This window comes from Trichechus manatus, unplaced genomic scaffold, assembly GCF_000243295.1.
Source record: "Trichechus manatus latirostris isolate Lorelei unplaced genomic scaffold, TriManLat1.0 scaffold00078, whole genome shotgun sequence".
NCBI classification, from domain to species: Eukaryota; Metazoa; Chordata; class Mammalia; order Sirenia; family Trichechidae; genus Trichechus; species Trichechus manatus.
Window position 1 is genome coordinate 11,697,732 of NW_004444014.1, and position 13,905 is coordinate 11,711,636.

A 13,905-nucleotide genomic window follows, 5' to 3' on the forward strand; every position below is an offset into this window, starting at 1 on the left:
GCAGAACCGACAGTCAACATGGAGGAGGAGATTAAGGGCAGGAAGACACAGGTATCTGTGAGTTACACGGGATGATAGTCAAAAGGCCTGCCAAGCAGGTAAGAACTGGAGGAGTTATAGTAACTGAAAATAGGAAATACATGAAAACAGGTATCTTAATTCTGAGGGTGAAGTTATCCCACAAATGCTAGAGATAGGTGTTCACAGGGGTCACAGGAAGTGAGATCCCATGAGGGGGAGCTCGAACTGGGAGGCGGCTCCCACTCTTAATCCTAGCTGGTCCCAGCTTCTCCAAATATTACTCTGCTCTTTATTCCAGTGTCATCCCCATGATTGGTTGAGGATCAGATCATTGTGACCCACACGGTTTTCACTGGCTGGCTGATTTCCAGAAGTAGATTACCAGGCTTTTCTTCCTAGTTTGTCTTAGTCTGGAAGCTCTGCTGAAACCTGTTCAGCATCATAGCAACATTCAAGCCTCCACTGACAGATGGGTGATGGCTGTGCATGCAGAGCATTGGATGAGCAGGGTCATCCAGACAGAAGGCAAGGATGCTACCACGGAACCACTACTGCCTAGCTCCTGCACAAGAACTGATTGCTTAGTAAAGGCACAGAAGAGCTGATCTCTTAAGGCATTTTTGGTCCAGGCACTTGGCTTCCATTTTCACGTATTCACTCTGTAAGTGGTAAGTCAACAACACCAAAAAAGCCTCCAGCCGCCATTTCTGAAAAGGCCCACCAGATGGGGATGTCACTGCAGGGATGGAGAAAGAATGGGCTCCGCCATTTCCAACTTCTCAGAGCTGCAGATTTGCTTGTGATATCGTGATTGTTTGTTTGTTTTATTTGAATATTTGAACATAAGTGGTTCAAATATTCCTGTAATTTTGTTTTTGTTTAAAAAGAAAATATTTAGAACTTTTCCACTCAAAAAGTACATTTTTAAAACTGAAGCATTTTTAAAGCCTGCTTTTCCTAAATAGTTGCATCTTCTATCCCTGAGGGCCTTTACAAATAGTTCTGGTTTTCTTGTTTTGTTTCCTTTTGGCGCAACTCAACTTCCAATTTCATGAAAATTAATGCTACACTCTGTTTCTAAAAGAGAGACCTCTAAATGAAGCTGTAATAGGAGATGTGCAGATGGATATATTTTAATACCCTTGCCTTGACTTAATTTTGTATATTGTTTCTTTGGTTCTTCCTTTCCAGGTCATTTTATCATTCCAAGTTTTATTAGCATCCAACACACTAACATGACTGGGAAAAAATGAAAAACTAACTTCACAATGATGCCTACTTTTATTTCCAAAATGGGCTGATATGCCTGAAGGGGTGTTGTAGTTGGACTGATCTCCTAGGACTTCAGAGAAGTGACTTTCATTTCCAAATCACTGGAATTGAGCTCTTAAGCTCCCCACTATGGTATGGGGTCCTGGCATGCTATTTATTAGTCAGGGGTGTGCTGACAGAAGATATGGGTTCTCATTGCAAAAAAGCAACAATTGTCATAAATATTCAATATCTGTCTGAAGCAAAGAGTTTTTCTTTTTGGTCTTAGTAATACCTGGGTACATAAAACATCTCAACAATAAATCTTACAAATTATACTGAAGTACGTATCTCAGTAAAAACAATCATAATATCTTACAAGGCAGAAAATATTTGTAAACTTGAAATTAGATTATGGGTGAGATCCATAGAGTTCCAATTCAGTTGTCAAAAATGAGAAAGAAAAATTAAACTGTCTAAGGATATATATTATCATAAATGGAACTGCCATAATTATGCTTGAATGATAGTGTGCAAATATGATTTGAGGTTGGGAGCCTCTCTGATTTATCTGTTTCACAGTCACAAAACATAAGCTAGCAAGGTGAGAATAACAAACAGTGGTGCAGTCAGGCCTTGGTGGCTTCCAGGTATTAATAATGAAACCACACAGCTGCTATTTCAAATGATTCATGATTTGCTTTTACATGGCTATTCAAAGTTTCAGACGATGATAGTCGGAAAAACATGCAAATGTAAAGGGAGTAATGTGAAGCTACTCTAGTGGATATAGTAGGTGGCGAAGACAACCAATTTCCTAGGGCAAAAGTGCATGTAAAAGAGCGTGGGCAGCTTTCAAGATGAGAAGGTCCTGCTATTGCTATTCCCTGGTCTCAGCGCACAGGTCTGAGTAATGTAACCCTTGTGTCTTCTTCAAGCCAAAGACTACAAAGTCCGTACCTCCTCAGGGTCTTCTGAACATCTCCCTGGGTGTCAAACAGACTCCTCACATCTTGCATGCCCCAGACTGAACATTTCTATCCTCAATTTGCTTTTCTTCCAGTATATTCTCTCTCAGTTCTTTGTTTCCAACATCCACACAGTCGCACAAGCCTGAACCCTCACTAACTCCACACTCTTCTTCTGCTCCCACCCTTCCAATGTCAGCCAAGCCTGCTCAAACCCATTGCCTCCTCTCAAGCCCCATGGCCATCTTCTCTCTTGGACTCAGAAACAGCTTCCTAGTGGCCTCTATTTTTGCAGACTTGCCCTGCCTATCTCTTCCTACACAGTTAATAACTTAGATCATGTTCAAAACCCAAACAACTCCCATGGTCTAAGGATAAAGTCCAACCTCCTCCACAGGGTGTTTAAGGGGATCTGGGGTCCAGCCACACCATTTCTCATTTAATTTTATTCCCCCAGAGATGCTTCAATCAGATCAAGCAGGGAAAGACATATAGACAGGAGACTTTAGGAGCCTGTGCTCCTGGAGCTTCAGCTCAAATCTGGACCTGGGTTTCCAGGGTTCAGGAAGTAGCAGAGGCTAGGGCTTCCCCTTGAGGGCCTGGGAGGAAAGTTGTGAAAATCCCTTAGCCTGGGTAAACATGTGGACCTCCTGCCCGTATATCTTCCCAATTTCATGGACCTCCAACCTATTCCCCCACCAATGAGTGGATAATTCATTCAATACTTCAACTAATGTTTATTGAGACTCTGCTATGTCCAGGTAGAGCGGAGGACACAACAATGAATGGAGCATGGTTCCAGTCCCTGAGGAGCTGCCAGCCTATCAGGCAAGAGATGTGCACATAATACCAGCCAGATTCTAATACTTCTAATGTTGGCTCCAAATCCCACACCCCATATGATAAGGGCCATCTCTTTGGTGACATGTTCAGTTCCACAGGTAACCTCAGCTGCTCCCAAAAGGAGGTATCCTAGGGTAAAGGACAGAGCTACAGGAGGGTAAGACTAGCTGCAGGGTAATCAGCTGGCTACCTTATTACTAAGACCTAACTGACCCCCAGGTGCCTGGCCCAGGGCCACTCAGGGCTGCAGAACCTGACTTTCATACCACAAGGTTTACATGCCACCTTAGAAACTATGATGTGTGGCCAGGCAAACCCCATTTGACACCCCTTCATCCTGGGCTGTAAGGTCTTGCTTACTCTACATCCCACCAAACCTCCAATCACCAGTAGCTCCCAGCAAAACACAATTCAGAATACACAGGACAGAATCACAATAAGAAATATCAGCCACACTTGTTTTAAATTTGGGATTTGAGGTAAATGATCTGTGTGAATTGCTTGTGTCTAGATTTCTGGTGAATCAGGAGCTGCTGGAAGATATACCCCATCATCCTCTCCACTGCCACTCCCCACCAGGTCCACATGGTGGAGTTCAACGTCTTCCACCACCACTTCCCACTGGAGCCACATGAGAGAGTTCACCATCCTCTCCACTGCCCGCTTCCACCGGATCCACAAGCGGGTTTCACAAAGCCCTTTCATGTGTACTTTAGTATTTGCTCATCTAAACAACCCTCTCAGGTAAAGGTTGGTAAAACTGGCATTTAACCCTCAGAGATTAAATAATTTCTAAGTGAGTTGGAACCCTAACCCTAATCTTCTCTTCTCTAACTCAACACTCTTGCCATATAAGGGTAGCTGTTTTTAATTGTTCTCAAATTACAGGTCTTACTGTTCCCTTGTAAAGCATCCTTGAGTAATGATACGCTTCTAGGAGTAATAATTAGTTCATTTCTGGTGGTCTAATACTCTTGCCAACTTACATTCCTTCTATGTACCCATACAATTCTTTTCTGTTCTGGTAAGTCCGAGGCTAATTGCACAACACCTTAGTGGGCCCACAACCTCCTGATTTACATACACTTAATCATTCGAAGGTGAAAACTGCTGTGCATAAGACAAATTACAGAGCTGATGTAAAATCTAGAACTGGTTGTAAGGTGTGAATCAAAACATTCACATTTAAATATTTTCTATGGAAAGTATGTAGGGGGATGAGATAACAACAACAATAAAATATCACCTCTAATAAAATGTCCATTTAGTAAGTAGGGTGAAAGAAAGAGAAAATTTTTTTTTTTTGCCTTTGGACTGTTTTCTCTAGAGGAAAATACTTTAGATTATGTCTTGTATTCATACCCTCCTTTTAACCAATGTTAGTCAAATTGATTCTCCTTACTCGAGGACAGTGGAGACATCAGCTTGCTTTTTGTAAAACTCACCTTTCCAGCCTGGCCTCCTGGGGGGATGAAAGAGATGACGTGGGGGTGGTGGGTACACTGGTTCCCGAGGAAGGCCTTGAGGAGTGGTAGGAGGTGTTGCCAAAGCTGCTGTATCTAAAGAGTGCAGGAATTTATGTTGGGAGGAAGGAGACAACAGACATGAGTACAAGTTAATAAATGAATAAGATTTAGCAAACCATCTTAATTTTTGCAAGAAAAAACAGGTCTAGAAATGCTAACACTGTTAGGGATTATTCTCCTCAAAGAGATTTATTAACTGCTTTGTTTTGATAATTTTTTTATTAGAGAAACTTCCCAAAGTCTAAAACTATTAGACATGAGGATTTATGACAAAGGGTTTAAACAAAATCTCATACTTCCTGTATTTTTAAATGTGTGTTGAAATTATTTGCTAACTTGAATTAAGAATCCAAATTATTTTCATTTGAATCATGAAGATTTTTCTTGCCTCTCCTGGTGCTACAATTAGCGTTAATTCCATGGAAGGTCTGTAAACAGACCTGGTTAAAGAATCATCTTTTTCTTCTGAATGCAGCTTTAGGTATTTCAGAATCAATTTGATTCATTAAACATAATCCCATGTGTGCTCTGTGATCAATGAGAAACTTCTCCAGGGCCTTCTGGACCGGCCTGCTTTTTAGTGGTTCATGTGTTCAAGTTTTCATCTAATACTTCCCCTGAACCAAAACTATAGCCACTAAGTTTCAATGAAGGAGCCCTGGTGGCACAGTGGTAAGCATTTGCCTGCTAACAAAAAGGTCAGCTGTTTGAACTCACCAGCCACTCCACGGGAGAAAGATGTGGCAGTCTGCTTCCATAAAGATTACAGTCTTGGAAACCCTGTGAGGGCAGTTCTACCCTGTCCTATAAGGTCACTATGAGTCAGAATCGACTCTACGGCAACGGGATGTAAGTAACATCTGCAGTGGTTAAGAGCTCGGTTGCTAGCCAAATGGTTGGCAGTTTCAATCCACCAGCCACTCCTTGGAAACCCTATGAGGCAGTTCTACTCTGTCCTACAGGGTCACTATGAGTTGGAATTGACTCAACGGCAATGGGAAGTTTCAATGAGCTTTTATCATTTCCAGTCATGAGTTTCAAGATTTGTATAATTCTGGAGGTTTTTTTTTTTTTTTTTTTTTCTGTTCTTCAAAATACATGTCCCTTAGCAGTTTCTATTTAGCTATCACCATCCAAGTCACTCCTGGAAAACCAATCATTTGAAGCCTCTGCATGGGGGACGGACGGACATTAAAGGTTAGTTAAAAATAACAAGATTCAGACATCTTTGCCTCTCAACCTACTCAGACACTGGGCAGGGCAATGTTTTCCCCTGAACTGGTTAGGGACATTGTACTGGGTATGTGGTGCTCAAGGATCACCACGGTATATGTGCACAAAGACCTTCTTGCACACAATGAATCCAGCCCAAATACAGTGGGGAGCTAAAAATCGGTAAATCTTTGGAAAGCAATCTGTCTTCAAAACGGGTATATCCTTTGGCAGAATTAGTACAGTTTGGAGAATCTAACATAAAGAAATAACCTTATGGGTATTTAAATACTCAAAATGTCATGCACAGTGGTGCTCACTGGAGCATTATTTAGGTCATGGTGAAAAACTGGAAGCTATTCAACCAAGTAATAATGCAAGAACAGCTAAGAAAATATGATGCATTATTTATTCAATGGAATATTACACAATCATTAGAATGAGTACTGATTTTTAGAAGTGATAACATGGAAGCTCTTAATATAAGGCTGAATGAAAAAAATCAGCATATAATATTATCCACAGAGTTTGAACACAATTCTAAAAATATTTTCAATGGTCAAAAATTATGTGTAGGAAAAGATGTAAAAAATAAACCATCTTGCTAAAAAGTAGAGTTCAGTTCTCTGTAATAAATTACATTATTATAATGGAAAATAAAATATTTATATTACCCTGAATCTATCCTGCATTGCTAACTCTGGTTGGCTTGGCTGCTGCTCTACTTATTTATTTGGTATCATATGCCAGGCATCTGCTCAGTACCAGGCACTATGCCAGGCAGATGAAGACTCAGCCCATACAATTTCACCCCCATCGTCCTTCTCTGTTAACACACCATCTTTGTGGGACCTGGTTTCTGACTACCAGTTTTCTTTTCTCTTTAAAAACCCAACACTCCACACGTCCAACAGGTTGATTACTTTTCTCTCCAAGCGAATGTTGGTTTGATTTTTCAAGAGGGTCCCCAAAGCACAGGCCGCAGAGGAGGTAGAAAAGTAAAGGATGAAAGGAACATACAAAAAAGTGAGAAGCAGAAAAAGGAGAAAAAACCAACGAGCAAAGAGAGAGAAACAGGGCAGCAAGCACTATGATGCGAGAGGGGAAGGAGGCTCCACCCATAGCTTCCGGAGGCTTCCAACATGCCACCCCCTCCGCCTGGGCTTCAACCCTGTTCCACCTTGCTGCCCCATCTCTCAGCTTGTTATTCCAGTCAGTATCTAAACCAATCCCCCTTCCTACTCAAAGTGGACATCCTACAGAATGTTTTAACAGGATTACTTTGCTAAAATTATGTCTAAATGACCTCACGGAACTAAAACAAGCATAATGTGCTTCTCCCTCTTTTGGTTTTCCCAGTGGCTAAGCAATTAGTTCAAATGGCTCACAGTCTGTCCAGTTTTGATTCTTAATTTCAGTTGAACTAACTGGATCATACAATTTACTGTTCATTTTTTTTTTGGTTCTGTCTAATGACTAACTGGTTGGACTCTTATAAATGTATTCAATTACAGTCAACCACAGAGTAATCAAATCTGTGGCTACACAGACCCACGAAAACCACAGCAAGTAGACACCAGAAAATTCAAAAGGTGCAGATAATATTTGTACAGTGTTCAATTCCTGTTAGAAAAATGACAAAATTTTTAAACTTTGTTCAGTGAAATCTAAGTTAATTCTCATTTGCAAGCACGCGATGGTTTCTCTCAGTTTACCTGTATATTCATTTAGGCCATTTGTATGTATTCATGGCTCCCACCCCTGTGGACTGTAAGTAGAAGCGAAGCTTGGAGACCAAGTCGAGAGGGCCTGGGGCCCAGAAAAGCCCCATCAGAAGCTGTGAGACCATCACCAGGAAGCCCAGGATCACCACTGTGGGCTAATAACACTGCTGGGAAAGATAAGGTTGCCAGCATACTTTTTTCCAGTCAACTGTGCAGCTCCTGCATATAGATATTGTTCTCGGAGGACACAAGAGTCATGTTGGATGTGTTCTGTAAGAATTGTGTGAAAGTCACAATGGTCCCAGAATTTTAGTCCTAGAAGAGGCCCGTGGAGAACTTCTAGTTTACAAGCGTTCCAACTGGAGTTCACGTACTCCTGGATGAGCACAAAGCCATTTTAGAAACAAGAGGAACCTAATCTTCAGATCCTCAAGTTCTGTAACTGCTCTTTCTTAAAGTGGCTCTGCCTGTGGCCACTGCTGGGTCTTCCAGTTCTCTTGTCCTGCCTCCCCTTCCTCAACTGCCTTCCTTTCATTTTTAGGAGAAAAAAGGAACAGTCTCAACTAGGCTGAATCAGTGTGGGGCATTTACTTCAGCTGTGAAAACCTCCAAGGTGACAAGCAAGGAGTTAACATGGGAAAATATTATAAAGAGAATTCCGTAAGAAACACTGAGGAAGGAGAAGGTGGTTTTTTACCCAGGGACAAACTCAGAGGAAGACCCCCTGCCTTACCTCTATCTGCCCACCACCGTGCTATCACTGGTTGGCTTGTCTGCCGCTCTCCTTATTTGTTTATTTATTCAAGGGGAATCAGACCCCAGAAATAAGATGTTTCTCTCCAGAAGCAATATGTTTTTCTCCAGGATGTATACTAGATTACTCGTTTAAACTGAAACATGAAGTCAGATTTTTTCTAACAGAAATTAGGTCTCATTTGACTGAGGACTGGCTTTGACAATTAGGTATATGTAGGTATTAATTTGTTACATCTGAAGTCCCAAAGTTTGGACAAAAATAAATTTAAAGCACAAACACTATATGCAAATGACATCCTTTGCAACTATTCAAACTTATGAATAAAAAACGTAAGACTGTTTACTTAAACTTTGAGGAAAATTTCAAAAAGTCTTTTAGGAGGTATATGAGCAAAAAAAAGACCACAGTTCTAGCTTAATCGTCCTGTTTATTAGATGGAAGTTCTGACTCCTCTAGAGTGGTCATTTTCGTGGCGTAAGAGAGCTGCCCTCCAGATCCAGGTCCTATAAACCTTCATTCAAAACAAGGCGCAGCTTCTTGCCTGGCACCCAGGCTGTGGGTCCCCCAATTTTTCATGACCAGATGGGCAAACACTGAAAAGTTCAATGACCCTTTGGCGAGGATACAGAAAACAAGCATTTCACTAGTGATGAACTGTCTGGAGACACCCAGCAGGGGCGGCCTGGTGCAGGCCTTGCGTTAGAACGTATCTGTGGACGAGCCCAGTGAGGAGGCAGGGTGACAAACAGACTGCCTAAAAGAGAGGCGGCAGTACCACGTACCGGTTAGAACCAGCCTCCGGAGCAGGCAGCCTGGCTTGCAACCACTCCCCCACTTACTAGCTGAATGGCTCTGCCCAAGTTACTTGTCCTCTCTGTACCTCAGTTTCTCCATCTGTGGTGGCGCAATGGTTAAGCACTCGGATGCCAACCAAAAGGTCAGCAGCTTGAACCTGCCAGCCGCCCTGTGGGAGAAAAAAACCTGTCGATCTGCTCCCATAAAGATTACAGCCTAGGAAACCATGTGGGGCAGTTCTCCTCTGCCCTGTAGGGTCGCCATGAGTTGGAATGGATTTGACAACCATAGGTTTTTGGAATAGAATCTACATTTGAAGGATTAAGTGATACTTACAAGTGTTCAATTCATGAAAGTACAGAATTTGGCTCACCATAAATGCTCGATAAATGAACCTTAGCTATTATTACTCTAAGATGGGGATGGCCATCAGAATTACCAACTATCCATTTTGTACAATTGAGTGTTAAAAATATGCAAACCCTTTCTGCCCTGTCCCCACTCTGGAGAAAAGTTCCTCATCCATGCAGGGTGAAGGTCAGGCAGACAGCACACAGACCAGGGCCTGCAAAAATTCCCTGGAGAGTTGTGATTTGCACGCTTCCCTCTATCGCTGTATCTTGGGATGTAGTGAGCAAGGAATGAATCGGTTTTTACGTTAAAGAATTACTAAGTTTTCATGCTGTTGTTAGGTGCCGTCAACTCAATTCTGACTCATACCGACCCTACAGGACAGCGGAGAACTGCCTCCTAGGGTTTCCAAGGAATGGCTGGTAGATTTGAACCGCCAACCTTTTGATTAGCAGCCACGCTCTTAACCACTACACCTCCAGGGCTCCTAGTGTTCATAGGTAAACAAAATTATATTAACGCCCACAAAGTGATTTAAACTGCAACTGTTTGTCATTCTGTGGAAGACAATGAGCAATCTTTGAAAAGGAAAATGCATATACTAGAATATAAAACAGAAAGCTATAGAAAAGGGAAAGAAAATAAAGAAAAGACACCCACCTATTAGAAGAGAAAGACCGGAAGTTGTAAGACTCAGAGGCAGAATATGTGCTCAAATGGACGGAATCTGAGGAGCTGTTAAAGGAAGGAAAACTCAGCTCAAAATGTTGCATGGAAAGATGGCAAAGCACTCTGCTGTATTCTGTAGGTCAAAAAAGACCCTAGGCCAGAGGGATGGGTATAAGATGTACAGATTTTGACAGATTATATATATTTTTAAAAATCTTACTTTAAAAAAATCCATTATTTGTAATTGTATTATTACAAGAGCTCCTTAACTCAAATAGATGGCAATTTTCTTCATATCTTACTTAGTCAATAGTCAGGAAATTTGTTTATGCCACAACTGCGCTCTGCTCTGAAATCCACATAAACGTGGAAGAGAACATGCCAAAGGATGCAGTAAACACTCTGTGGTAGTCTTCCTGGTTAACCTCAAACAGTGCCTCCACACAGGCCAGATCTACCTGTTTTCCTTCTGGGACTCTGCTTCTTTTTCTTTGGTGGATAAAGGAGAATCCTCAAAGTCATAGGAGAAGAGGTGGAAGGGGCTGTGGGGCACGTAGGGCAGCTTTTCTATGGTTGGCGATGTCTTCAGGAGGCCAGCTGCGGTAGAGGTGGAAGTGGGCCGAGAGGCTGAGGCCGGGGTCTGGAGCTGCAGCAGGGCAGGCTGGGTGGTCCAGACCGTGGACTCGGGCCCTGAGGACCCACTGCCCAAGGGGCTCCCTGCTGCAGTGCTGGCCGGAAGCTGCTTTTCCTGGGGGGTTGTGCTTGGGGCAGCTGGGAGGGCTGGCCTGTTGGGAGCAGCATCCTTTGCAGTGGGGTTCTGCTCTGAGGCAGGGCTGGGCTCGCTGCAAGGAAGAGGTCCACCGTGGGGAGAGGAAAGGAAGGGAAGAAAAGGGAAGAAGAGATTGGGAGAGAGGGTGCAAAGGTCAGGAAAGAGAAAAAGACACATAAAATCCCACAACTATTATGGCCACTTCAGAGTCCGGCTGTGTTTCTTAAACTGCAGCCCACTGCCAGAAATTCTGGTCTGCAGATCCTGGTGCCCTGGGTTTGCTCATCTGGGAGGTAAGATTTGCAGAGTGCCAAGAAGCATCTCCCCAGACCGGGTCTGGCCTCTGGGCGTATGTTGGCCTTTGTGAGCGAATTTAATGGGTCCCAAAGACTCTTCTGCACACCCCGTTCCCACAAGTTTCTCTCCACTGGTTGTGCTAGTGCCCAAATCTCCAAAAACTGAGCTTCATTTCTTTTTCTCCGTCAGAAAGATCTGGCCTCCTGCTAAAAAGCCAAACCTTGAGGAAGAGGTATTCCACAAAGCCCTGTACTTTAGGTTTATATACTTTTATATACATTTATAACTGTTTTCAGATCCTTTCATGAAGGCAGGTATGGATAAAGAGAAAGGAGAAGAAATACCAGCAAGGAATACAAAGAGCAGAAAAGGAGAGGCTAGGATGAAGAAGACAAATTTTGCCCAATTCATACTTTCCCCAGAGTCTACCTCTACCATGAAGCCCTACACATCCAGACTCCTGCAGGCGGGCTTAATTCTGTCACAGTTACAGTCAGAAAACCTTTCCATCTTCAGGGGACTGGATTGAGACCACTCAGATACGTTGACACACACCTTTATAGCCTGAAATTTATGTTAAACTCTGCATTTTTCAAAACAACAGTCCCTCTCTCAGAGAACTTTGCTTGATAAGTAGAAATTACTCTCAGCCACGCTCATTTGGGCATAGGTGGGAGCTGTTTTCTTTCCTACCTTATATTCGGAGCTTGCACTGTATGTAAGGACAAGGTCAAACCTGTTTCCCTGGGTGGGTGAGAGGACCGAATGAAACCACACTGCAGAGAGCCCGGCCCAGCGCTTGGTACGTAGGTGGGCACACACACAAAACACAAGCAGAATTAAGAGGGGATCTTTCCTGTCACTTGAAGGACTACCCCAGAGAACAAAGACCATCTACTGATCAAGGTTAAGGAATGTCTTAGTGCTGTCAGGGTTAAGCCCTGGTGTTTAGTATGCCTACCTTTACTGCCTAAAACTGAGTTGCCCAACCACAGTCTCTGACCAAGGGTGCCCTGGAGCAACAGTGCAGTCAGAGAGTCCGGAAAAGACATTTCTGAGAGGAAGGTAAACAGCCATCTACCCGTGTACATAACAATCCTACGCAAAGACAGCATAACTTAAACAGGTATGCCTTTGAAGGTTTCCTTTTCCAGGCAGGTTCTTCCATCTGGTCTGTAGGTACGGTTCCCTGTGGGTGTCTGAGGGCTTAAGGATTCATGTGGGCGGGGCATGGCATGTACCTTCCAACACATATGGAGTGGTTCTGGTGTATCGATGGAGGGTCTGCATAACTGGCTAATTTTAGACCAAAAGAATGAACAGGTCTGTCTTGGAAGAAATACAACCAGAATGTTCCTTAGAAGCAACGAGGGCAAGACTATGTCTTACATACTTCGGACATGTTGTCAGGAGAGATCAGCCCCTGGAGAAGGACATCATGCTTGGTAAAGTACAGGGTCAGCAAAAAAGAGGAAGACCCTCAAGGAGATGGACTGACACAGTGGCTGCAACAATGGGCTCAAGCATAACAACGATTGTGAGGATGGCGCAGGACTGGGCAGTGTTTCATTCTGCTGTTCATGGGATTGCTATGAGTCAGAACCGACTCGACAGCACCTAACAACAACAATTTTAGACACTGTCAACCAGGCCCCCTTCACTCCTAGAGTACCCCTAACTAATGAATCACCACCCCCAAGTGGGGCAGCTCAGTATGGGCTGGCGGGGGGGGGTGCTCTATTTAATGCTGATCTTTCTGTCCCTCTCGTTCTGACATGTGTAGTTAATTCTCTATCACCAGCTCATTCCTTTTCTCTCTCCACACCCACCTTGCTGGCTTACCAGAAATTTCCGAAAGGAGTAGACAATCTTTAGTTTGTCAGTTTAGACACTATTCTACCACCCCTGAGAATTGTGGGAGTCTCACTGTCCAGTGGCATAGTGGTTAAGTGTTAAGGTTGCTAACCAAAAGGTCGGCAGTTTGAATCCACCAGGCGCTCTCTGGAAACTATATGGGGCAGCTCTACTCTGTCCTATAGGGTTGCTATGAGTCAGAATCAACTCGATGGCAGTGGATTTGGTTTTTTTGTTTTGGTTACTGTCCAGTGAACCTATTTGAGAACTGCTATGTGCACTGATGGCATGGCAGATGAGGCATCATCAACACGGAATCATGTTAACTTTGAGGTTTGCAAGAGAAAAAGATCTGACTCTAATTGATCCGAGATCTTTTTGATATTGTTTGTTTGGAGGGATAAACTAACAGCAAGTGTCGACTTGCAGTAGTAGTCAATTAAGTGAAAGAAACAATTCAATTTTAGGATTATTTTTGTATATTAAAAATTAAAATTACTCACGATCAATTTTTATATCTTATACAGACTTCATTTTGGGAAGATACCAATGAAATTGAAAAGCTGCAAGGTGCCTGTGTCCGTTAACATTACCCGAGATAGAAAGAATGCACCTTGGTAAGGTAAGAGGAGGACAATGAACTCCCCAAAGGACTGGAGAGCTAGGTTAGTTGTTCTGGGCATGAAAATAAACACTGAAATTTTTCTATGCTGCATGGAGTGAAAAATATTCCTGTGCATTTGGATAAAAAATGAACTTGAATCATGAATACAGCAATTACCTACACATTTTAGCTGATACTGGATTGGCAAAATTGATAGAAGATAAAGGGACACATGGAATTAGTTGTATTACAGCGCTGAAAGGA

The 13,905-nt window shown here is 42.9% G+C and overlaps 1 protein-coding gene across 3 annotated transcripts in view; it reads right to left on the reverse strand.

Moving 5' to 3' along the window:
* Positions 1 to 13,905, reverse strand: part of FHOD3 (formin homology 2 domain containing 3) — a 537,856-nt gene that overhangs the window by 134,172 nt on the left and 389,779 nt on the right. For 2 of the 3 annotated variants that reach the window (XM_004380906.3, XM_004380905.3), the window contains exon 11: positions 4,529 to 4,642. In XM_004380906.3, coding sequence (XP_004380963.1) covers positions 4,529 to 4,642 — 114 coding nt within the window. Of the gene's footprint in view, positions 1 to 4,528; positions 4,643 to 10,108; positions 10,184 to 10,575; positions 10,960 to 13,905 lie in introns of all 3 variants that reach the window. The other variant, XM_012556799.2, reaches the window with a different exon arrangement.